We start from the raw sequence: 26,205 nt of genomic DNA on the forward strand, positions 1-26,205 counted from the left end.
CTGGTCTCATTTGTTTACAGGGGGAGCCCTGCAACTCCACAGACATCCACTTTATATTTGGTGATATACATTTTGTATCTGCACTAAGCTCTAAACTTATTCCCTACTGCCCTGCTCACACTCCTTATTCTGGGTCAAAGCTTGTAATGGACCATGTGTGTCACAACTTTCTAACAAAACTAATTTTCAGTAATCCAAGTATGACCCCAGATGTATAGCACATTTCCTTTAAACCTGTGTAACATGTATTTTTATTTCAAACATTAGCTTTAATAAAATCTGTAAATCTGTCATTAAAAGATATTTATTAAAACAATGAGACCTACCTTATGCAAGGGTATTTAACACAACCCAACAGACATCCTCCACCTTACATCATCATAGTACAGGTTGAACCTCTCTAGTCCAGCACACTATGGTCTGGCAACGTCCATGACACAGTATGATTTTAGTTAGCCAAATGCCCACTTAGAATGGGTGTGGCCAAGTTTCCTGCAGTCCCATAAAGTTTGTTCACAGCCACCAGCCCTGGCTCTCAGTGTTCTGTGCTGTCCTTTAACTCTAATTTACTCCTACATGTCTTCTAAGAGCCCAGTAAGCAGTAGAAGTGTTGGTAATGCTGCTAGACAACACTGACTTCCTGTGGTCCAGAAAATTCTCTGGTTCAGCACCAGACAGGTTCTGAAGGTACCAGACTAGAAACCTTTGACCTATAAAATCTATGCTGTGTAAGCAACTGACACACACAGGCAGACAAGAATTAATATTACCTTGAAGTCAATTCAATACTCAGCAAATCAAGAAAACCTGGTGTTCTTCCTTACACTGACATCAATCTCAGAGGGGTTGCCATGTTAGTCTGTATCGGAAAACAATGAGCAGTCCTTTGGCACCTTATAGACTAACAAACATTAGATCATGAACTTTTGAAAGCTCATGATCTAAAATATTTGTTTGTCGGTAAGATGCCAAAAGACTATTCATTGTCTTTTCTGAAAATCAATGAGGGACATAAGGCTCACGCATGATTCTGCATACTAACATCATAGTATTAGGTTTTTTGGGTATCCGAGAACTCTGTCTGCTCACTGGATAACTAAGTTCATGTAAGGATTCTCTCTCCAAATATGGGACAACTCAATTTATTATAAGCCAGAAACCCAAGTCTTAGCTGATTTGGCTGCTATCTTTCACCTCCCTATCCAACACTTTATGGTGCTTTCTTAGCAGCCTGTGTACTGCTGCCCCACTAGAAGAGCAAAGAGCAAACAACTATATTGCCAAGCCATTGCCACTTGGTCTGTTACTTATTTATCCAACAAATTTCTAAAAATGGAAAACAAATAAAACACACTGTGGTTACTCTTCTCTGATGTGACGCTAGTAATTGCGTCCCAGATCATTTAAAAAGAGTTGCAGTACCTTTTGTTATGCTAGTTCCCTTGCAAGGCTCATGGACTTTTTCCCCCCCAAAGAGCAGCATGGAATAGATTTAATTAAAGAAAATGTACAAGACAATGATGATAATATGTAAGGAAAAACACTAAAAAGGCATTCCAAAGAATTAAGCACTCAGAACATCAACCAGTCATTAAAGTAATTAAAAAAGGTGACCAGTAAAAAAAAAAAAAAAAAAAACCTTATGCTCTTTTTTGTTTGTTTTTTGCTTCTTGATGATTCACAAAGAAGGTCTGAAAAATTTTATTTTCTAGTAATTTTTTTTTTTGGCCCTTCAAGCAATTAGAAATACCAATTGTCTTTTCTATTTTTGCTGGAGGACTTCTTTGAGGACTAGGGAACCAAGAACAGGCTGAATTCATGGAATTCAACTAAAGGAGCAGGGATGTCGAATCTTTCACAGAAAAAAAAAGCCACATACCCACCCTCTACCTTACCAAGAGTGTGTCAGAAAACTAAGGGCTTGTCTTCACTAATAAGCTTAGTCAACCTAAGTTACGCTACTCCAGCTTTGTGAATAAAGTAGCTATGGTGGACATAGTTTACATTGATTAACTCCCATGTCTTCACTACACTGAGTCTATGGGAGATGCTTTCCAGTCAACTTCCCTTACTATTGTTTGAGAGCTGGAGTATCAGTATAGTCTTAAGTGCTCTGCCATCAATTTACTGGGTCTTCACTAGACCCTCTAAATCTGTGGTCACCGAACCATCGATGACCTCAACCAGTCGATCGCGAGGCGTTCTGGGCCCCCCATTTATCCCCACCCCCAAGAAGCCCCACTACCTATCTCCAGTGACAATGGAGGTAGTGGCGGCTTCCCGCTGGGTGGACCGAAGTCCTGAGCTGCGCGTCACTTCCAGGGGTTCCGGAAATGCACTGGCTGCTTCCTTGCCCCAGGTGTGTGGCATACTGGAAGCTTACTGGGGGAGTCCCCAGAGGCACGCACTGGGACTTCCCTGCTCCACGGGAGGGGGGAGTCGGGCCCCGAGGGGGCACACAACGGGAACTTCCCTGCTGCATGGGAGGTGCACTGCAGCCCCGTGAGAGGGGTGTGACAAGGCTTCCCTTCTCTGTGAGTGGGAGGGGGCAGTCCTGGGAGGAGGCAGATGCAAGGGACTCTGTCCCCACTGGCACCCTGTCCCCTGCCTTCCGCCCCCCCGCCCCCCGGCACCCTTTCTCCTTCACCACTGGCACACTGTCCCCTGCTGCAGAAGCCTGTCCCCTGCCGCAGAACCCTGTCCCCACTGGCACCCTGTCCCCTGCCCTCCCAGCACTCTGTTCCCTCTCCCCTTCCCACAGCAGCAGAATCCTGCCCCCCACTGGCACCCTGTCTCCTGCCCCAGCACCCACTAGCACCCTTCCCCAGTACCATGTCCCCTGCTCCCACCAGCACAGTTGGGGTCACATTAGTAAGGCCTGGGGGGGTTTGGAGGAGTTATTTTTTTGCATCTCACTTGTGAGGCCCCAACTGACTTTTCTGTGGGTCAGTGACCCCTGACTGAAAACAGGTTCCCCACCCTTCTCATAAATAAAAACAATGCAGAAACTTTGTGTGTTTGACATAGTATTTTATTTAAAAACGAAGCCTGGCTAACAAACCCCCAATTGGGGCCAAGCCCCCATCTGACCACAGGATCATAACACTCCTGGCACCCCCCTTTCCTCCAGACCCTAGAGCTGAGCCTATAATACACTAAAACCCCTTGCCCTGACCCCTCACAAACCCCAACCCAAATTCCTGCACCCTCATATCCACAAGCCTGTGGCTTGCATAGTACCCCAAACCCTCCATCTGACCCAAACAGTGCCTGGCCTGAAGCACCCTCCCCGAGCCAGCGTCCTCTTCTCCACCTCTTTCTGCATCCAGATTTCCTTCCAGAGCTTGCACCTCTCACCCCTTCCCACACCCAAATCCCTCATTCCCATTCCAGAGCCTACACATCCTGTCTCAGCCCAGCAAGGGTACAGCTAGACTGCAAGAGTTTTTCAGGATTCCAGAGATATCCCAGAAAAACTCTTCTGCATCCAGGGATGCGTTTGTTCTTCCGTTTTTTTTAGTGGAAGAGCAAACATGCTCTTTCAGTAACCCCTGTATTCCTCTTTCCATGAGGAATAAGGGGGCTTCCAAAAGAAGGGGGTTTTCTGACATTTGGTCCAGTCTGAACAGGCCAAATGTTGGAAAAACCTCTTCCTACAGAAGAATTGGAAAAAAAAAAGCAGCAATATAAGGGTTGAGGATAGCAAGTGATGGAGAGGAAGAGAATAGAGAGGGCGGGGCTTCAAGGAAGGGTTGGGGTATTAGGGGAAGGATGGGGCGGTAGATCTTGGCTTGTTCTGTCATTTAAAAAGTTATCTTGGGTGTAAAAAGGTTGGAGACCACTGCTCTAAATCAATCCCCACTGCACTGATTGCAGTAGCATGCATCTCCCTACAGTGGAGGCCAGCCTTCTGTTTCATCATCATTAACACAACCACATCCATTGCAGTTATAGAAAGCCTCACAAAAAATATTTTCCTCTCCAACTAGTTCAGATTTCAGTTTTTAGTCAAGCCAATCTAGTGCTCTAAGGAGGGGGTGAAGCGAGTGTGTGGACACAGTATTTCTACTGAACAAAAGAAGCGTTTTGAAAATGTACACTATCTCTACTTATCAGGAAGGAGAAAATAAAAGTACACTTTCCTGTTTTTGAAGACTATCTTTGGGATGGGAAATGTGTAGACAACTTTTAACGATTAACAGATAAGCCTAGGCATATTGGTTTATTCTTGGTGACTATATGAATGTATCAGAGGCAGCAAAGGATGGGGAGCTGGCTTTTAAGCCACCTCCCCGCAAGCACTGGGTCTGCTTGCCACCCTCCCAATCCCATGCTGTCTCCTCCGATAGAGAAGCAGCAGTATGGAGGGTGAGGGGGGCAGGTGGAAGCCAATACGTGCGTGTGCTGGCTGCACAGAGCTGCCTCCCTCCCCAACCCACTGCTGCCTCGGATAGAGGCAGTAGCATTGGGGATAAGGGAGGCAAGGGAGTCTCCAGCCTCTCCGTGGCAGCAGCCCCTGTCCGCAGGGGTGTCCAAACTCCCCACAGACAGTGACTGATGCTACGGAGCAGGCACTGTCTGTGGGAGCTTGGATGCCCTGTGGAAAAGGGCTTCTGCTGCCCCATGCTGCTGCTGCCTCTGTATCAGAAGCAGCAGTGTCAGGCATCAGGTGGGAGTACTGCCTCTCTATTAGAGGCAGCAGGGTAGAATGGCAGGTGGCTCCCTCAGAGGGGGGCTACGAGTGCACTGGCGGCTGGCCCCACCCTCAAGGACTACCAAATAGTTGTGTAACCACTAAAATTTGTTGTGATATCTAACATCCCTAATTACCTTTCTGACTCAATATTGCAATGGGTTAGTGAATTTACTGAAGAACTGAATTTTAAAAGAACACACACAAAACAGACTTGCACTCTTACCCTGTTGGGAACAGAAGAGGAGAGATTTAGTGTACATTTGCCTTATACTTATTTAAATAATGCTGCATCACAACCTTTTTTTTTTTTTTTTTTTTTTAAAGTTGTGGAGCTAGTAAGTGGTTACTGAAAGATACTGTGAAGACAGGACTTCAAGGGTCACCAAACCAGGCAAGTCACAACTCACCCAGGTGTTTAAAAAAAGTCTGTTTTTGATCCAAAAGAGAGAATTTCAAGTCTTCCAAAACACAAAGCATTTTCAAAATATGAGTCCCACAAATAATGTTTGTCCCTAATGGGCAAGAAGCCCATTCAGTCTTGCACAAGCAACTTCTAGATAATATAGGTAATACTAGGATACAGCTACAAAAGTGACTCACCAGCATTCATTTCTTTGAATTTCTGCTTTAGTTCAGCAGGGGTGAGACGGTATTGATCAAGACCATCATTCCAATAAATACGGTCAAGAACTTGTAAGTCTCCACCAACGAGACAGTCCCCTTGCTCCATCACCATCTAGGAGAAAGACCAGAAGAGACTTTGTCAGCACAAATTAAAACAAACACTTCAGTTAGAGAAGACTGTTGTCAGCTGCCCTGATCATCCAAAGGTGCAATTGCCAAAAACCGTTTTGAGTTCATTCTATTTTAGAGAGACTCTAAATGGCAATTTTTAAAATCAATGGAATGTGGTGTGAACCAGTTATACTACAGAACAAAGGAGGTGAGAATAGCTAGTCCATGACTGGCACATACATTTCTCTTCAAAATAATGTACCATGCATTGCCACATAAAAATGAACAGTAATCAAAATCTCAACCAATACAGCTATGCAGCATCTACAGCTAAAAGATGGAGATGCCTGGGAAGTTTGTTACTTCAAGTGACATGCTAATTGTTGTTCAAACTTCTCATCCCAGGCTCTGAACTGAAGCCTAGAAAAACTCTAGTCAACCCAAAAATCACTAATTAACAAGCATTTAGTTAAAAAAAATTGTAAAGGGAAATCATGCTTCAATCTACTAGAATTCTTTGAAGGAGTCAACAAGCATGTGGACAAGGGAGATTCAGTGAAAATAGTATAAATTTAAATAAGTAAGTTGTGATGGGAGAAGAGGGAAGGTCCTCAAGAACTGGAAACTGATTAAAAGGTATGAAATAAATGGCCAATTTGCAGAATGGAGAGAGATAACTAGTAGTGTCTCCCAGGTATTTGCTCTCGGACCAGTCCTAGTCAACATATTCATAAACAATCTGGAAAAAGAGATAAACAGGAGGGATATAAAATCCCATTTAGTTAGTTAACTGTTAAATTATGTGTTTAACTGGTTAACTTCTTAAACTGTGATGGCAGGGATGGAGCAGCCCTCCCTCCCCGGCTATAGTAAAGGACTGCTCTAGCCAGGCTGGAACACGGCCACCTGCGATGCGATGCTCTGACCAGGGCAGACTGGCAGCAGGCCCCCGCCCACATCAGGTGGGTGAGGGGGGTACTTCAGTCCCCTCTGGTTAACCATAATCAGCCCCCTCTAGTTAACCATAACCTTACTGGGAGATGCTTACCAGTTAACTGGTTAACCATTCAGATCCCTAACAAACAGTGAGATGGCAGAATTTGCATATGATACAGAACTGTTCAATGATAGTTACAACCTAGGCAGACTGCAAAGAGCCACATAAAGACTTCTCAAAAGCACAGGAAATGTAATGTTGATAAATGCAAAGTAATGCATATTGGAAAACATAATACCAATAGTACAGATAAAATGATGGGGACTAAATTAGCTGTTGCCATTCAAGAAAGATCTTGGAGTCATTGTGGATAGTTTCAGGAAATATCCACGCAATGTGCTGTAGCAGTCAAAAAAACAAACAAACAATATTGGGAATCATTAAAAAAGGGATAAGTAATAAAGAAAATATCATATTATTGCTATATAAATCCATGATATGCCCACATCTTGAATACTGCATGCAGATGTGGTCGCTCCAACTCAAAAAAAAAAAAAAAAAAAGATATTGGAATCGGAAAAGTTCAGAAAAAACACAAAAACGATTAGGGGCATGAAATGACTGCCACGGGAGGAAACACTAATAAAACTTGGGACTTTTCAGCATGGAAATGAGACAAGTAAGGAAAGATATAATTGAGGTTTATAAAATCATGGCTCGTGTGGAGAAAGTAAATAAGGAAGTGCTATTTACTCCTCATAATACAAGAACTTGGGGTCTCCATATGAAATTAGTAGGCAGCAGGTTTAAAATAAACAAAAGGAATTTCCCCCCCACACACACACACAATGCACAGTCAACCTGTGGAACTCCTCGCCAGAGGATACTGTGAAGGCCAAAACTATAATAGGGTTCAAAAAAGAACTAGATGAATTCATGGAGGACAAGTCCATCAATGGCTATTACCAAGGTGGGTAGGGATGGTGTCCCTAGCCTCTGTTTGTCAGAAGCTGGGAATGAGTGATGAAATGGATAAAATATAAAATATTCCCATTCTCATTGAGATACCTGGCACTGGCCACTACTGGAAGACAGAATACTGGGCTAGATGAACCTTTGGTCTGACCTAGTATGGCTGTTCTTATGTTCTTAAATAAAGTTAACTATTCATCCATTGCAATGATTTACATTTATGTAGAAAATGTTAAAGCACGTAGGAGTTTTTAGATTTATTTTACCTTGACTTTTATTCATCAGTGTCATATCAGGTATTTAGCTATTTATAAATTGTAAGAAGTATTATGTCATCTCAATCTTTATTACCAAAATATTAATTTATGGAAAATTTTGTTTTAAATACACAAAACAGCAACATGTGTGTAGAACTCAAAGTATGAAATTAACATTCTTAAAAGATTAGGGCGGCCTTGCTGCAACGACACACCAATGAGCAACTGAGCCCCTAACTGCCCAGCTGTATACAAAAGAGCAACTGTGTACTGAAAGTTATCCTTAAATCTCTTCATGCTAAATAAGGCAGTAATACAGGAAAGTTTTTTTAAAAAGCTATCCAAATCAGGATATTGAAGTAACAAAGCTTATATTACTCGCTCTAGCCAAGCTACACCTGTTTGCAACTCAACTTAGGATAGCTTCCAGTTCTCCCAAGGGACCATTCCAACAGCTAGGGCTCACTGGGGTTCAAGAATGCAAAAACAACCACTGTATCTTCCAAAAAAAGCCTGCTAACCTAGAGGCCCGGGGCAGAAAAAAGATGGCATGTGCAAAACACAGGAATGACTAGAATAGCTCCGTGACACCCTAAACTTTCCCCTTAACTACAGGGAATTCTAGAGGACAGATCCAATGCTCTGTGCTGACAATGTGGTGCAAAGCCATTAAGCAGACACAAAAAGTAGGTCCATATTTTCTACACCAATCTTAACCAAGATATATTGTGATTGGTAGCATACTGTAAGGTGATATTCACCTGCTGTATGCATTCCATTGTCTTGGAGTTCTTTAAACAATACAATTGTCAGCTTTCACTGAATTTGCCATCTCACCCTCGATCCGCCATATCCAAAGGACCTGTCACTGTACAGGATTGAATGCATGATAATTGAAATAACTGTGACTTAGTATGCATTATTCTAGATATAGTCATGTTCTTGCAAAAATGTTCAACAGCATTATAGTGCACTAGAACACTAAAAAGGTTAATGCAAAGTAGGGCAGTATACATTTTCAAATTTGGGTATTAGTTGTATAGATTTTTTTAAAAATATATCAATAGCTTTTCCTTTTAAGAGAACAAACTCACGGTTAGTCTGAATTTTTAAAAAAATAAGCTGGCTCTCAGTCATCAACATGCCGACAATATTATCCGAAAAACATCTCACCTAGGGATAACAGGTCATCTTTAGTGCTGTGTCCACACAGAGCTTACGAATCCTAATACACAGAGCCCACAAACCTTAAGACACAGTCAAGAAGACTACTCAATGACAGAATGGCTACATCTAGACTGGACACAAATTCCGGAAAAGGGATGCAAATCAGGTAAGTCAGCATAGGGAAATCCGCGGGGGATTTAAATATCCCCCGCGGATTTAAATAAACATGTCCGCCGCTTTTTTTCCAGCTTGGGGGAAAGCCGGAAAAAAAGCGTCTAGACTGGCGCGATCCTCCGGAATAAAGCCCTTTTCCGGAGGATCTCTTATTCCTACTTTCAAGGGCTTTATTCCGGAGGATCGCGCCAGTCTAGACATTTTTCTGGCTTTTCCCCAAGCCGGAAAAAAAGCGGCGGACATGTTTATTTAAATCCGCGGGGGATATTTAAATCCCCCGCGGATTTCCCTATGCTGACTTACCTAATTTGCATCCCTTTTCTGGAATTTGTGGCCAGTCTAGACGTAGTCACTAAGTATTGCGGTAGGAAGAGAGCTACAGCTGAGTTCAAAGGAACAGGAAAATGAATTATCTCTATGGGAGGGGAGACTAAATGTTTAATACCTCCAAATCAATTGAGACCTACCTACCGACTATATATTCAGGAAGTACAGATACATCTTATATGTATCATGTTTATCAGCTGCTTGAATAGTTTTGATGACCCATCAGGGCTCACCTTGAAAAGAAGGCTACATTTCCTAAATGTATCAAAATGAGAAAGTTCTCTCCTCTGAAATACTGAAGATACCATGGCACATACTAATCATTTTCACATGCAGATCATCCCTGGTGTTAAGAGTGCCACATTAACAAGTGAGGACAATACAATAGAGATGAGCTACATTGAATAGAAAAAGCGTTATTTTTGTCTAAAAATTGAAGAGCAAAGAATTTTTGGTCAAGGTTAACACTTGCTGTTGTCAGCTCTACTCCACTTGCAACTATAACTCTAGAGAAAGGATAGTTGTAGTTAGAGCTAGATAATACAGCTTTCAAACAACCTTGATATAAGGATGTTCCTTGCATACTGTTCCCCACTGTCTGGCGCAGCGTTCCTCTTTCCTGTGTTCATAAAATTCTGGGTTACGAAGAATGGCCACACGACGCCCCTCATACACCAGCGCAAGTGCTGTGCATCCATCTAGTCTCTCTTTGTCTTCCTGGCTAGCTGTCAGCACTATAGGTACTGACAGGTTAATAACTCCCCCTGTAGGGTAAAGAATACACACTCAACCAACTGTTACAAAATGACATGTACAAACCCAAGTTTCACATTCCATGACATATGGTTCACTTCATTACACTTAACTGGTGCTGAAGGGGCACATTCTGGAATAAAATACTTGAGAATGTACTTCTCTCTGAGATGCAAGGTTGTTATACAGTAATTTAGGCACCAAGTCTTAGAGTAAGAACCAGCATGTTTAAAAATTGGCTGTGAAACACAATCAACATGTGTACTAGTAAAAGGCTCCTAGAACAGGCTTTCCATACAAGGGCATATGGTTCCAGAAGTGACAGTGAGTAAAAGGTAGCTCTTTGCTTCTTGTTTAATGCTGCATTTTAAATCAGAGTATTATGAAAACATCATTTGGGCAATAAATCTGAATTTTAACCTCTCTTTCCCACTATCATTTTTGTTAGTTGTACTTCAGATGCTTGGAAAGTTCAAAATGATGGAAGATGATTAATGTTAAAGCAGCTAGTGAGTGTATGCTATTCAGTTATTTCAAAGTTTCTAATACTATAATAATTAGAGCACCACATATTTTCAGACTGAACTCCTTGAACCCATGTTTCAGAATAGATTGACAACTGAGGTGATCAGACATTTAGCATGTTTGTTTTGTTACAATCTTATCAACCGTCAACTCCCACAAAACTAACCCAGAGCACGTTCATTCTAAACCTACAAGTGGGTGGCAGTCTCTCTGTTTTGGGCAAAATGCCTGCGCTTGTTGGCTCTCTGCCAGATCTAGAAGACCCGACAGTTGCTCAACCTGATCCTAAGACTGAGCACCCTGAACTGTTTGCAGCACCACCCTGAGCAAGGGCCTGGCATACTGACTGTTGCTCAACCTGAGCCCAGGCCCAATCACCTGAACTGTTGCTGCCCCTCCCTGAACTGTGGCCTGGGCATATTGACTTCTTGCATGGCCTTAGCACAGGCCTGAGTAATTGGACCCCAACCTGAACCAGGGCTGAGGCCAGACTGCTAACCTATTCTGATTGCTTACAGTGAGGCAGGCTGGCCTCACTCTGACTCTAGATTGGGCCAAGACTCCAACACGATCCAGTACACCCTCTTTAGTACAATTTTACAAAATTACATTAATACATACATACAAAAGTATTGGAAGGTAAGTAGCTTTACAGCGGGGTCTCAACCTTACGGCCTGTGGGCCATTTCGAGACAGAGCAGTAATGTAATCCAGCCTGGGAGTCCCAGTAGGCTGTCTGTTCAGGTCTCGCCCTGTCCCTTCCTATCACCTCCCTGCCCTCTTCCCCCCCCATGGCATCCCATCCCTCAGGGATGAGGTCTCAGGGATTGCCAAGGGGTCTGGTGCAGCATGGCGGCAGTAGCCAAAGGGAAGCAGAGCGCACTCGCTCCACTTACCTGCTTGACATTATTCAGTCGGAATACACAGAATTAAATGAAAGGAACTGTTAGGAATAGCAAACAGGAAGTGAAAACAACGTTAGAAACACTACCACAGGGCTAAACCACTTCAAGGAAGTTAAAACAGTGGCTACGTCATTAACTATGAAGATTTTATTTCAAGGCATTAGCCAATTTACAGCAATTTTGCCAAAGCCAGAGCCTGGAAACCAAAACAAGCATCAGTTAAAAAACCTTGCCTAAAGGAAGAAAGAGGAGGGGGAATGGGAAGGAGCAGTTCAGAGATCAAGTAGAAGAGACAAAGCAAGAGAATGTAAGAAGGCAGTGTCTCTCTCTCAGCATAGCAGTCAGGGGACCTAGACTGAGTCAATGTTCCCCAAAACTTTCAAAGAACAGATTTAGATAAGATCTAGACATGTCCATGTTTTGTTGTTTTAACTTATGTCTCTAAATGCTACATACCTCTAGGTGAATAAAGAATGCATCCCAGAGAGAAGGTTCATAGATCTGTTAAATAAAGTTGGGGACCATCATATTAATATTGTTTGGGACCAGTGGGGGCTGCAACCCAGAAATCCAGCATAGCAGTGATTGGGTTTCACCCAGAGCCTGTTGCCTGAGATGTGCACTCAATAGAAACTATAAAGGGGTGTAAACTAAAGCCATGAAGAAAAAAATTTGGAGTTACAGAATTCAAAACTGAATTGTGCTGAAGTACAACTTTATTCACACAAAGAATGGGGAAAACCAGGGAATACATGTTATATGTTACAAAAATATTTTAGTTTGTAATTAACCAGTAATACACAAAGAAAAAAAATAAGGAGCAGAACAGATGAACAGAAGTGGTTTGGGACAAATGCATGTTTCAAAATGAATACCACCAAATGGTTGCTAACATTTCCCTAAGCACCCCATTTCCTTTCTACCTTCAATCTGAAAACTGAAGTTTCTTTTCTACCTCACTGAAGAGCCAGCCTTCAAATGACCATCTGTGACATTACACAGCTCTGAAATGTTGAAAATCTGTGATCAAAGGATAGATTTTAGGTGTACTTACAGGAGTGCAGTTCTTTCCACACCTCCCCTCAACATCTTCCTTCCCACATGTTTCCTATAGTTCTACTCTCCCCATGTGCCTGACCTAAACTAGAACTAAAGAAATGGAGACAAAACTCAAAGCTATTGTGTTTATTGACACAACCAGGACAGAACAGAATTACTGGACAGCTATGCACAGACAGTTACATTTGTTTCAAAAACAGTAAATAGATATTTTTCCAAGGAATATTAAAAATACTCCACCATTTAAAAACAAACAAACCCTCTTCACTACATTTTTAGCTGTATTTATAGTACCATTATACAAGGTTGTTAAAACATATATTCAGCCATGTACAAGATGCAAAAGACAGCCAAAAGTCACTATACAAATGAGCTTTACAGGGCAGAGACCAAGAAATAGAACAGTATGGAATAAAAGTGTGAAGTCTCAAAGGATGAGCAAACTTGAAGAGTACGAAATAATGGAATGGCGACTGCATTTTATTATATGGGTTAGTATTTGAGATATTTGCACAAGAAATAAAAGGAGTTAAAGAGATATTTGCATGGAGAGAAAATGGGTATCTGGAACATTGGGATAAGACAGAAGTAACAAGTATTGGAAGCAGCACAGCAGACACAGAGAACAAATTGCTAGACTGACAAAGGGGAGCTGTAAGAGGCACAAGCAAAATCAGACAGGGCTGGAATCAAGCAGAGCTTCTAAGAGGACCAGAAGGGGCGTAAACCCTCTTTTTGGTTTTGTCTGCCATGGTGCCAAACCTCTGTAAAGAATCGCTTCACTCCAGCACAATTGCAGAATGTGTCTTTAGAACACTCTTGGTCTAGAGCTACATATTAACAGTGAGATAGCAGATAATCCTGAATACTGAAAATTAATAATACTGGAGAAGGACAAAGTTTTTCAAAAGCAGATAGAAAAGTCTGAAAGCCATGTACATCCCTGAAGATAATTATTAATTGTGGGAGGGTTGTAGTTTATAAAACTAATCCAGTCACAAGTTGGCAAAAGCTAAAAAGCAAGGTAACGTTTCATATTAAGTTTAATCCCTTGCAAGTTTTGATTCTTTGTGCTCAGGAGTGGAAACTTATTGAACGTAGTTCTCTCACATGACAAAACAACATACCACAAAAAGCTACCAAGCTGGGTGTTTAGTTGGGATGTGAATGATTAACCGGTATGGGATGAAGCAGTTCCCCGCCCAAAGGAGTTGCTCCAGAACCTTGGTGCTCACCACAGGCAAAGGCAAGCCCAGCCAGCCAGTTGGAGCAGCCCCCATCTGTGGTGTGCCTGGCCCAACCTCCCTGCTGCAGCTGGGTAGGGAGGGACCGCTCCAAACCAGTGACAGCCCCCCTGGACATACCCCTTTAGTCCGCTAACTGGTTAAACATAAGTTAACCAATTAAATGGTATTTTATATCCCTAATGCTTAAGTTTGTTTTTAGAAGTATTTTAAAACTGAAATGTCTTACCATCCAGCAGACAGTCAAAATGAAGGCATTGCAAGTATTCTCTCTCTCTCATAAAGCCATTAAGTGGTGTCGCCCAGCCCTCTGCCAGTACTTGCACCCATTGCATATCCACCTGGTAAAGAGACAGAAACAGACAGACACACACTGACACCAGTGAACTCCATGCACTAAGCCAAGTAACTACTTGTTGAGAATTTTTTCAGAATACAGCTATCTCCTCCATACTAAATCTAATGTGTACGTAAGTACAACTCAGCTTTTAACAGAGAGCATGTATCATTTGAATAGAGCTCAAAGTCTTTTCATTCAGAAAAAAATGTCTTTTTGCTCCTCAGTTTATAAATATAAGCTACTTTTCATATTTCCATCATATCATTAGCTGAACTTTCAAATGCAGAATTCAGATGGCCTGTTTCATTGCAGAGCTGGGTGTAGAACATAGGGCTACTTAAAATCTGAAATAGGAGAACAAGAAACACAAAAAACTGAAAAATAAACCTGGAGTCGCTAATAAAATGTTTTGGAGGGGTAGCCATATTAGTCGGTAACTGAAAAAAGTGTCATCTTTCCATCAATGAGAAGTGGTATTTCTATAGCAAAAAGCAATCATGACTTTTTCTCCTGCTCAGACTCATAATAATCAGAGTACCTCATATTTTAGTTTAAGAGACTGATATCAGTTTTCAGGGAATTTCCTCCCTTAACACTTAGTAAAGGCCACACAGTGAGATGTACTGCAACTATTTTAATATTTCTATATGTTCATTAAGGAGACAGAGTAAAGAGCTTTTCACAAGGAGGAATTTGTTGGGCTTGAGCAGGGTCCATCGTGAAAAAGCGCATGTTGTACAATTACATGACTAAATATTTACTATTTACCTCATGTCGAGACAATTCAGATGCAGATTTTTCCCACAGCTTGTATTGTATACTTATTTAATATTAAAGAGGGGAGGAATTAGTTTTCCAGGATTGATCCATTTCTCACCAACAGGAGGGAGCAATTTACCATAAGAGACAAAGGAAGGCTTGGTACTAGTCACCAGTAAGTGTCTTTAATTCAGCAAAGCAATAAATAATTTCACAGAAGACAGCAGAGCAAGAAAACTAGCAAACTGCAGGTGAGAGGAAGTGTTAAATCCACAGGTGTGAAAAAAAAGAATGGAAATCCGAAGACATCATTCCAAGACAGACTGAAACCTTGATCCCACAAAGCAACCTAAAGTTAAGCATGTGCTTAAGCACTAGTAACTTTGTCAAAAAGTTAAAAGGAAAACGCATGTGCTTACAGTTAAGTCTGTGTTAAAGTGCGTTGCTGGCTCATGGCCCAATTCCTCTGAAAAAAGACGAATACAAGGAACAAAAAGCAGGCAGTGTGTGTTTTCAAAAGACTGGCCCAAATTTGAACTGGAAGGGTAGTAAATTAATCAAATAAGAACAGAGCAGGTCAAGGCATTAAGCAGGAAAGCCAAATGGAGTGAAAAAGCAGCATGAGTTCATGACAGCCAAAGGCATAAAAGGAAAAAGTGTCAAGAAACAAATCTAGCATCATTAATAAAAAGAAAATGACAAAATTAATAAAGTCACCTTCTCTAGTATAAGTCTGTCTTTAAGAAAGAAAGCCTGGACATTTATAAAAGAATTAAGACCTTGTAGAAAAAAGCAGGTATGAGACTGTTTTGCTTAGGAAACTAGAAAGCATACATCATCCACGCTTATTATTGGAATTGACTAAAATGTATTTAAAATGCTTACAATTTGTTATGAAGTCATGGAGACTCAAAGATACCAAAAGATCAGAAAAGCAAGTTTTGCAGCCATCTTCAAGAAGTTACTGTTTGTAAATAGCTGAGATATAAACTATATCTTCTGAAAAACAGATTAGGCTCTGGCTTTAGCTTCAGAAATCACGTCACCAAAACACAATACCATTACCCCTCTACCTTATTTATTTCCAGTGTTAACAGAGTCTCTGCATCACTTTTGGCCAATTTGAGCTTGTTTTCTGGCACATACAGCTCTTTCACCTCATAAGAAGCATCCACTGGTACAATGTCCTACATAAAAAGAGAATCATAATTCAATATGCACTCAAAATGTTTTTCAGCTGCTGAACATATGGTCAAAGGTAATATTTTCTTGCAAAAAGTCTCACTACAGAGCAGTATACATCTTAAATCATTTTTATTCGGCTGAAAACCAAATGCATTCTAAAATGTTGATATATTCCTAGCCAAGTTGATGGCCAGAGGTATTAATTTTTGCATAGGTGAAGTCTGCTGAAATAGTCTTTTTCTGAATTCTTACAATTATATAGCATGGCATACTCTCTAGTAAATACAGAGTAACTATCACTGAAAGTAATACAATTTTCATTAGTACAGTATTTGTCAGTTACAAAATTAGCTATTGCCAGGGCATATAATATTCTCTCTCCGAATAAGGAAATAAAGTTAAAAAAAAAAAAAGCTGTGTTTTGGAATTTAAGCAACTAGCTGCACAGGAGACTAGCAATGTTAAAGGAGCTGCAAAATATGCTTCTCAACCAAATCTGATTAGCGCAAAAGCACTGGCACAAATTTAAATATTACATGTAAAGAGTGGAAAATACAATTGCACCAATCCAAACATTAACAGGAGTAGCTTTCAAAACAAGAATTTGAGTTAAATGGAAACAAACATTCTATGCATACACACTAAAGTCATGACAAGAAAAAAAGTGCACAGGTTAAAAATTTCAAGTTTCTTTTTGTTTGAGGATGACAAACAATATACTAAGAGTCTCTCTCTAGCCCTTAACCTCCCAAGTTGAAATACAGAACATGGCAGTTAGATACTAACAATAAAAGTGCTATGACAGACTTCTGCTATTACCCATATGCAAATCTACATCAACTAAAGTATAATATAAACATAAATGTCCATTCCATCTCTATTTTTAATAAATTGTTATATATATAACAGATTCCTTCAGATATACAGGACACATTCAAGTGTCCATTCACCATTTTGGAGGGAAAATATAAATATTTAAAGCAAGGAAAGGAGGAATACTATACAAATTTCATCAGAAAATTAATTCTTCTCCAGTGATGGCTAGTTTCAGAATCCAACCCTCTTCATTTTCTGCACCCAAACTTGCCTTTGAAAGATAAACTGAGTCATATTTTATCTCTTCTACAACCTCTACCATCTGATCTGTGTAATGTGTACGTTGCATACATACATGCACACCCTCTCTGCTCCATCCAACGGGGCAGACATTACCCAATGATATCTTTGGCAGCACACTAAAATTCATTTGTGAAACCTGTTTTTTATGTGCGGTGTAAAAATTCACTTTGGAACCTTAAACCATTTCACAAAGAGACAGACATTGGAATAACTTACAGCATTAGTAAATCTAGTTTTCCTGGTAGATATAAAAACAGTATTTAAAACATCACTTTAGATTAAAAACAGCAGCAAGAAGAATCCACGTGTCTTCAAACCATATGAAACTTCAGTACAAAGGCTATGTTAGCAGGCCATCTAGTGACCACTTTAAGGTTGATAATGTTGCAGTGAGCATCTTTCAATACCTATGAGCATTTCCCTTTTTTGTGCATTTAAATACATGACAAACCAATACAAAAACAAAATCTAAGCATTAAGAGAATATATACGGTATTTTTTTAAAAAATCAGTTTATTAAGCACACCAGAGAATAGCAGAAAGCATAGGCTATTGGGGAAGAAACAGCCTTCAGCTAACTTACACCAATAGATGGGCACTTGTTACACCAGTAAATTGACTAACTTGAAGCTAAGCACTCAAAAAAACAGCTATTAAAATAAGAGTAATACAGATACTTTACTTTCAGCTTGGAACAGCATTTGCTGCAGTAGTCCAAGTATAGGGTAAACTGGAAGCATCATGAACCAGGTTGCAGTACAAGTGTTGAAATCTTAATGGTGACCACTGTATATTCGTATTAGTCACAAGTATTTTACAGTACAGTACTAAAAAGGTATCACTCTTCACTGGATATTTTAAATGTTTTGGTGGCCTATAGGTACCACCATTCATTCAGTAGAACATAGCCGAGAATTTCTACTGTAAATCTTGGTAGTGAGAACAAGTGCCTTACATTGCTCAGAGCCCTCTCCAGTTATGGACTAACGTTGTATAATTTCTTTTGTGAATATAATATTTTGACAAACGGTATAACTATTTCAGAGGTGTAGCCGAGTTAGTCTGTAACATGAAAAACTTTTAAAAAAAATCCACACAAATAGTCTGATAGCACTTTAAAGACTAACAAAACATGTCGATGGTATCATGAGCTTTTGTGGGCTGGGGCTGAGCCTGCTCTTCAGAGCTGGTGCTGGGTGGCAAGTCACACGTGGGACACTGGGGCGGGAAGCCCCTTCCCCAGCACCACTCTGTACCCAGCAGGGCAGGAGCCAGTCCTGGGCAGCTCCTGGCTCTGCCTGCCCCATCCCCGGAACTGTAGCCTGCGGGCAAAGGGCTGGCCTGAGCAGGGAAGAGACACTGCCCCCCACCCCAACCTCTCCTTGCTTCAGCACCGCTGCCCTGCCAGTGAGTGTTTCGGGCACAGGCATATAGGGGCAGGAGGGGGTGGTGGCAGGGGTTGCACTGAGGGGCATGGGGCAATGCAGGGGATCAAGCTGGAGGGGGATTATGAGGCTGAGGGGAGCAAGGCTGGAGCAGAGGGAAGATGTGGGGGGGGGGGAGAGTACAATTGAAAGTGCAGCTTCTGCAAAGTACCTTTACTCCTCACTTCTTTGCCTCCCTCCCCAGCTAGCTATTTGGCTGCATTCTCACCCTCTCACATGTTCTGTATTACTTCCCCCAACTCTCTCCCATCCCCAGTCCCCCCCAAACTCCCACCCTCTCCTGCCACCAAACTCACTTCCTAACCCTGCCCTCTTCATCCTGTCCTGCATCCCCATCCCAGTCACTGGCAGCCCTGTCCTGCACATTGAACCCCTCATTTTTGTTTCCACCCCAGAGCCTAATGGGGTCCATAAAATGCACCAACTCCAGAAAAGTAAATCTGAACCTCAGTCCTTCCTGTCCCTTCCCCTCACCTCTTTGGGGCTGGAGCGACAGAAAAGTGAGGTGTCTAAGCTGGTGACCACATCAGTGAGGGTTGGGGTTTTTTGAAGGAGTTTTTTTGTTTGTCCTTTGTGGATCCCCAACTGATTTTTCTGTGAATCTATGACCCCGACTCAAAAGAGGTTCCCCCACCCCTGCCATAAAGAAAGAAAACATCAAAACCTTTTGTTGGACATAATGCTTCACTGTATTTAAAATGAAGTTTGATCAACTAACATGAGGAATTTAAAAAGCTTAATCTGTTTAATAATTTAAATTAAACCCTTCTCTCCAGCCGCAGCACTAGCAAAATGACTCAGGTGTAATTATGTAATTAACGGTGAGTTTCCATTAGCAACTGATCATCCGCAGAAAGGTTTGCATTGACCCCAATGGTTCACAGGGTGCACGGTAGAGAGAGACCTTCCTCCCCCTCCCCAGAGAGCAGCACGTCCCATGGCAGGAGGGTTAAATCTTGGCATGCCACTTGCTGACCCTTACCTTAGGCTATGTGACTTGTAAGTTGAGAGAGACCATAGTTGCAATGCTGCTCACCCATGTTAGCACTGCTTGTGAAACCATGTTAAGGCACATCTTGTCAGTTGACAGTTCATAATTTCTTTTTTTTTTTTTGTTACTCATGTCACCTGAGATTTTACACTCAAAAGAAATGACTGAGAGAATGCCTGCCTGCTATCTACAAAGAGCCTGTATAGTGAGGAGGTAAAAATCAGAAGATATCAAGTCCCTGACCATGACGGAGAAAAACCACATTTATCTTTATTACAGCTACCAGGTTAAGTTTTGACCGCATACACAAGAGCGTTCTGGTCTTATTCAATGGAGGCCAGGGAAGGAAAGAAGTGGTGGGCAGAATGAGGACTTAAGGGAACAATCACTCCAAGAATCTAATGTGGCCAGGGACACAGCTAGGAATTGCATGGACATATTGAACTGAAATGTTAGCCTGGAAATTGGAAATGAAGTTTGGAAGTTTCCTCAGTAATGTTCTGATACAGGCAAGTCTGTCTACACCATTGGCTGCAGCCGAGTCAGTTAAACTTGCAGGTTATTTCAGAAGGTGGGACAATCTCCTGTTGTCAGTAGCTGACAGATCTGGTTCTACCCCTGAGCTGCAGAACCACTGTAATGCATCTGTGGAGCTCAGAATGAAGGAAAACAGCTTTAAACCCACCTTAATATTTATCTATCACAATATTTCATTGTATCATGTTAAATCAATTCTTCTAAATGAACACAGCAGCAGATTGGACATTGATCTATTATCCCTACATGTATGTCCTATTGTGACTCTCTATGGCTTACTGAGGTTTCTGAACCTCATGTTCCACATGAAGTTAACAGAACACACTATTCAGTATTTCAGCAACACTCACAGGATAAAATGCAGGGTGCGTCTACGCAGCAGGGCTCAACTCGAAATAAACTATGCAAATTGAGCTACGTTAATTGCATAGCTTATTTCAAAATCGCTTATATCGAAATTGGGAGCATTTACACAGCACTTATTTCGAAACAAAGCACTCTTCCTTTGACTTCCCTTACTCTTCATACAATGACAGTTACAGGAGACAGAGTAAGAAGTCCTCCAGCTTGACAGTATTTCAACATTATTTCAAAATAACTGCCTGATGTACAGACATACCCATAGTGACTCAAGGAAATTAATTTTGGACTACAATTTAAACACTGTGTTCTATCCAGTAATAAATCAGACTCTGTACTTTTTATCCCCAGGCTCACCAAAAGAAAATATTAATGAGGCAATACAGTTAAAACAGTTTGTTCTGCCGATTTACATTTGTACTTATACACATTCATATGTTGTTTGTTGCAGTTAATTTCAGCCATTTTAAAAAATTTTATCTTTGGAGTTTTACCTTAAGAGGAATATGACTCCACCAACCCTTTGTGTAAACTTATAACATGCTGTACACTATTAAAGCAGCAGCTAAATGATTTGATGATCATAGCAGCATGTTGCTCAGTTAGAATGTTGGTGTGGTTGTGTTCCATGTGGCTAAGATCATGTTTAAAGTACCAAGCAGTGGTTCTCAAAGCGTGGGCCGTGGACCACTAGTGGTCGGTGACTACCTTTCAGGTGGGCCTCAGGCTTGGAACTCCCTCCCTGCCCTACAGAGGGGAGCCTAGGCTGGTGCTTTAGCCCTCCCTCCACCCCACGAGGTTGGAGTGACAGCGCCAGCTTCCCACTGAAGGGAGACGAGGAGGAACAAGCCTCACAGTCTGGATCCGGCTAACGAGGGAAGAAAGTGACTCCGTGAACTGCTTCTCCTCCCCCCAGCTGTGGGGGGGGGGGGGGGGAATGGCAGCACAGGAAACTGCTTGCCTGGAAGCTGGCCCCACTGCTCCCATTGGCCAGAATCATGGCCAATGAGAGCAGTGGGGAGGGGTGCCTGGGAGCAGTGGGAGGCACCAAGCTCCCCCTAATCCCCTCATGCCCAGACCCTGCACTCTCCTCCCACTGAGACCCCACACCCTCAACCCTCTCCTGCACCCTCCCTCCCAGACTCTCCAGTCCCACCCTCCTCCTACACCCAACCTCCCACATCCCCACCGTCTTGAACACATATTGTCATCATGAGTGGCTGGCTGGTAGTCTGTGGAAAGGTCTGCATTGAGCGCTGTAGGCCAAAAAGTTTCAGAACCACTGTTCTAAAGAAATTAGTTACAGTAAATGAGAAGTTTCTCAATTAAAGAAAGATGGTAGTTTACAACCCGAGTCAATTTCATCCACACTTTACAATTCCCATTGTAATGATGATCAACCACTTATAAGGATCAAATCATGCGGGCTGGATGTGATTATAATAAAAGGAATGCACTACCGCAGAAAAGAACCACCACGAAGTTATATCTCTAAGCACTCACCCAGAGGTGAGTGTTCAATATTAAACCCTTTATCAACTATTTCTTACTACCACTTCATTACTGTCTGTAGCCACAAATAAATGTAATTACGTACTCTTTAACATAATTAATCTCATGCATGCCACACATAGATGTCCTTCATTTTGCTGAAAGAAATGGTCACTGCCCTAAGCCTACCCTAATTTCACCACTAACTCTGCACTTGCATTCACTGAGAACCTACTGCTGGCTAATTCTGGGGCACAGGATGGTCTGTGGTGCCAGGAGAGGCAGGAAGCCTGCCCTAGTCTCCCCACTGTACTGCTGACCAGCAGCTGCTCAAGGTAACCCCCTCCAGCCCCAGCACTGACCTCCTTCCCCATAACCCGAGCTTCCTCCAATATCCCAAAGATCTCATCCTCCGCCCCACCCCAGAGCTCACAAACTAGTCAAATTATGTTGAGTCACAGGCATCAACAATTTTCTTCAACTGGGTTGTGAGAAAAAAAAAAGTCTGAAAACCACTGCTCTAGAAAACAAAACCATTTGTCACAAAACATAAAAAGCTAAAAGACCAATCCAAACTCTGCTCTATCGTAACTCTTACTGATCAGTAGACACACCAGTAAACTTAATGACGTTACCCTGGTTTGATCATACCACTGTAAAATTAAACAGATTACAGGAGAGACAAAGCCTTTTTTTAAAACCATCTCAAAGATGATGTTGGAGACACAGGCTTTGCCTCTTGTTTGCCGAATAGACAACCAAAAATGCATGCCTTTCAAATGCAGCAGCAGTATTACTATGTAAAACCAGAGCCAATTATCAAAGCTCAGTATGTGAAGGGAGGAATTCCTCCTTCCTATAGGCAATACAGAGTAAGCCATCTGTTGGCATGTACACTGACTTACACCAGGGTGTCTCAAACAAAAACCGTGTAAGTATTTTGCTGCACTTTTGCCGTCCAAGTGGACTGGAGAGTATGGTGCTTCGAATTTTTAAGGTTCATGTGATTTAGACTCGGCCTATATTTTTGTTTCTTTAGTTCACACTTATTATACTCCTGAACCTCATAGTTAGCACAAGTTTGGGGGAAGAGGAATTAAGATAATAGTTGAGAGGTTGGGTTTTTTTTCATATCAAGACTTTTGGCATAGCACTGAACTGGTGCTTGGATCTTATGAGACTGATTTGGTCTTAGTAGCTGTTCTTTGTTGTGATATGTATAAACACACTATGGGAAATGGTGCTTCATACACAATATTTTTTTAATCCAGGATGTCACATCCTGGAAAGCGTGCCAGCTAGAAGAAGAACTTTCACAGAACAATTATGGGACCATGTGTAACTAAGCAAATGGAAAATAGCTAGCCTTATACAATAAACAAAAGAAAAATAGCTAACAAAAAAAAAGTCTCTGGTAAAATTATTACCTTTCAGGTATGTCTACACTGCAGTTAAAAACCCACAGCTGGCCTGTAGTAGCTGACTCAGGCTCAGGCTAAGAGACTATTTAATTTGGAGTCTGGCTGGAGCCTGGGCTCTATGAGCCAAAACACAGGTGGAAGCCTGAGCTGGAACATCTACTGCAATTAAGTAGCCCCATTACCTGAGCCCAGCAAGCCTGAATTAGCTGGCACAGGCCAGCCACAGGTGTCTAACTGCAGTGTAAACATACCCTTTGAGAACTACTCACTAACTTCTGGCTGGTCACATGGCAAGCCGGCAAGTACCTCTCCTGGTGTAACAAGGAGAACATTTGTTTCTCAAGGTTAGACAAAAAAGTTTTTGAGCAGTATGCTTTTTTTACTGGTTGTTATATCTGTACTAGCCAATTAGCCCATCATAAGGCAGGATTTTCAGGTCTCATCTCCATGTCCCTCTTCTCTCCTGAGCCTCCAGTCTCTCGCTCCATGTCTTCTCTCTCTCTCCTGCTCCTACTGCCTTCCCCCTTCTCTCTCAGCTCTCCTCCCCCTCCTGCCTCTCACTTGTGGGACTGTGGAGCCCAAACGGTCGCTTGCGCCACTTGCTCCTGCATGGCAGCTCAGTTGAGCGGCACAGAAGTCAGCTGAGCACCACTGCAGGAGGTGATGGGGGCAGGGAGGTGACATTCATGGCCAGCGGGTGGGGTCTGGAGCCGCTGTCACACCGCACGTCACCGCCCCACGTCCCCTGCCGTAGGGCTCAGCTGACTTCTGCACCGCTCAGCTGGGCTGCCACGGGGGAGCAAGCGGACGTTTCTGCTCCCCCGCGGTAGCCCGGCTGAGCGGCACAGAGGTCAGCCGAGCGCCACGGCAGGAGGTGAAGGGGAGGGGCGGAGCAGTGACGTACACAGTCAGGCCCTGCCCCCTGGCCATGTGTACGTCACTGCCCCGCCCCTCTTCCCCTCCCACCATGGTGCTCGGCTGACTTCTGCGCCGCTCAGCCGGGCCGCCGTGGGGGAGCAAGCAGCGCAAGCAGCCATTTGGGCCCCGCACTCCCCATGCAGTACGAGCCACCCAGAAGGAACAGCCAGCATTTCAGCATTACAGACTCTCAGACATTGGGCTACACTATATATGTGATTATAGCTGAATGGATACTGGGAAAGGGAGAACAAAATATATGCTAGTTCATTCAGGTGAAGCAGCAATAAGAAGATTCTTTCTTTACAGGGTGCTTAAACTTTTTCAGCCACCGAACCAACTGTAACTAAATTCCTACATTTCATCTATGTTCTAATTCCTTTCTTTTCTGCCTTTTTTGCTCTTCTGTAAGGGTTTCTTCAAAACCTTTTTGATGTCTTGCCTCTCCCATGACTCCTCATTACTCTCTAGTTTCCCTCACTCTTTTTCTCCCAGGAGCCCCTGGAAATATATTCTGTATCTTTCTCTCCCCCTACATGCACCTAGTAGGTAATTTCACATTAATGCTCCTCCTAAATCTCACCAATGCTATTTCCTCACGTACTACAGTTATATCAATGAGAATATGAACCAAACCTAGCAAGAACTAACATCTTCCATTTCACTGCTACCTTCCATCTTTTTGTGCATCTCCACAATTCAACTATTAATCTAAAACTGCCCACTGAATCTTATCTTATTTTTATTTGTGGCTTCTCATGCCCCCTAGCAGAGGACTGTACCTGTACTGATGTTGCTACGTACAGCTTCTCTAGCCATAGCTAGAACCACAGGGATCCAAACATGATTCAGTGCTACAGAAAAATTCTCCTATTCAATTTTAAAAGCATGAATGAAATGGAAAAATGCAGGATTATGAGGGAGGTTATACCAATATAAGGCATGTTCCTGTAATTTGGAACTACGTACTCCTTAAGTAGCCATTAAACAACCAGCATTTAGCATAGATTTCAGAAGGCCAAAGTTGCCTTTTTCCCTTCAAAAAAAATTCATCTGAAATTGAGGAAGTACTAACATTCTGCATAAGGATTGCTCCAGAGTGGTTTTAAACAAAAGTCAATTTTTAAATTCTGTCTTCCTTCTGCTGCTTTTCCTTTTTAGTAATCCATTAGGAGTAGTAGAAGAAAATCCAGATGCTACTTACAGGCAAAATACTACCCTTAATTGATTCTTAAGACGTACATAATTCACTTGAAACTAAGGCTACCTCTCTGCTACAAATTACTTTGATATAACTTACAGCATTTAGGAGTGTGATTAAGCTATACCCTGGAGCGACTGTTATACCAACTTACACACTGGTGTAGACAGCGCTTAAGACAAGAGGAGATCTTCTGCCATAAGCTTAGCAATAGGAGAGCTCTCTGCCATCAGCTTCATCAGAAGCATTACAGAGGTGCAGCTGCATTAGTGCAACCACACCACTGTAAATTATGTAGACAGTCTCAGACACAACAGAACACACTTCCTTTCTGGATCCCTCCTTTTCTCTCTTCAGGGGAGGAACAGCAAGAAAGTCTCCTCTGCCCTTCCCTGAACAGTTATTCACTCTCACTCTTGTTGGTAAGTGATAGAGTATGGGCTAAACAAGGGGCAGGGTAAACAGACAAACTGAAATCCTATGCAGCATAGCAGAGACAGTACACTAAGCAAAGAGCTGGAGCATGTTACATGGGCTCATATGCTGCTGGTCTTTTGAATGATGAAGTTTTACAACAGATCTGTTCTCCAGGCTTTTCCTACTAGAAAGTGCAAGAGATCTGCAATCAAGTTATTACTAGTGTCCTGTGCATGGCAGGTAACACTTCCCTGTACAAGAATATTCAGA

The 26,205-nt window shown here is 42.2% G+C and overlaps 1 protein-coding gene across 2 annotated transcripts in view; it reads right to left on the reverse strand.

Annotated features, from left to right (window-relative positions):
* The window catches only part of PAPSS1 (3'-phosphoadenosine 5'-phosphosulfate synthase 1), a 60,654-nt gene that overhangs the window by 15,213 nt on the left and 19,236 nt on the right, over positions 1 to 26,205 (reverse strand). For both annotated transcript variants that reach the window (XM_006119302.4, XM_006119303.4), the window contains exons 6-9: positions 15,924 to 16,037; positions 13,981 to 14,092; positions 9,824 to 10,029; positions 5,297 to 5,432 (exon numbers count right to left, since the gene is read on the reverse strand). In XM_006119302.4, coding sequence (XP_006119364.2) covers positions 5,297 to 5,432; positions 9,824 to 10,029; positions 13,981 to 14,092; positions 15,924 to 16,037 — 568 coding nt within the window. The remainder of the gene's footprint in view (positions 1 to 5,296; positions 5,433 to 9,823; positions 10,030 to 13,980; positions 14,093 to 15,923; positions 16,038 to 26,205) is intronic.

This window comes from Pelodiscus sinensis, chromosome 5, assembly GCF_049634645.1.
Source record: "Pelodiscus sinensis isolate JC-2024 chromosome 5, ASM4963464v1, whole genome shotgun sequence".
NCBI lineage: Eukaryota > Metazoa > Chordata > Testudines > Trionychidae > Pelodiscus > Pelodiscus sinensis.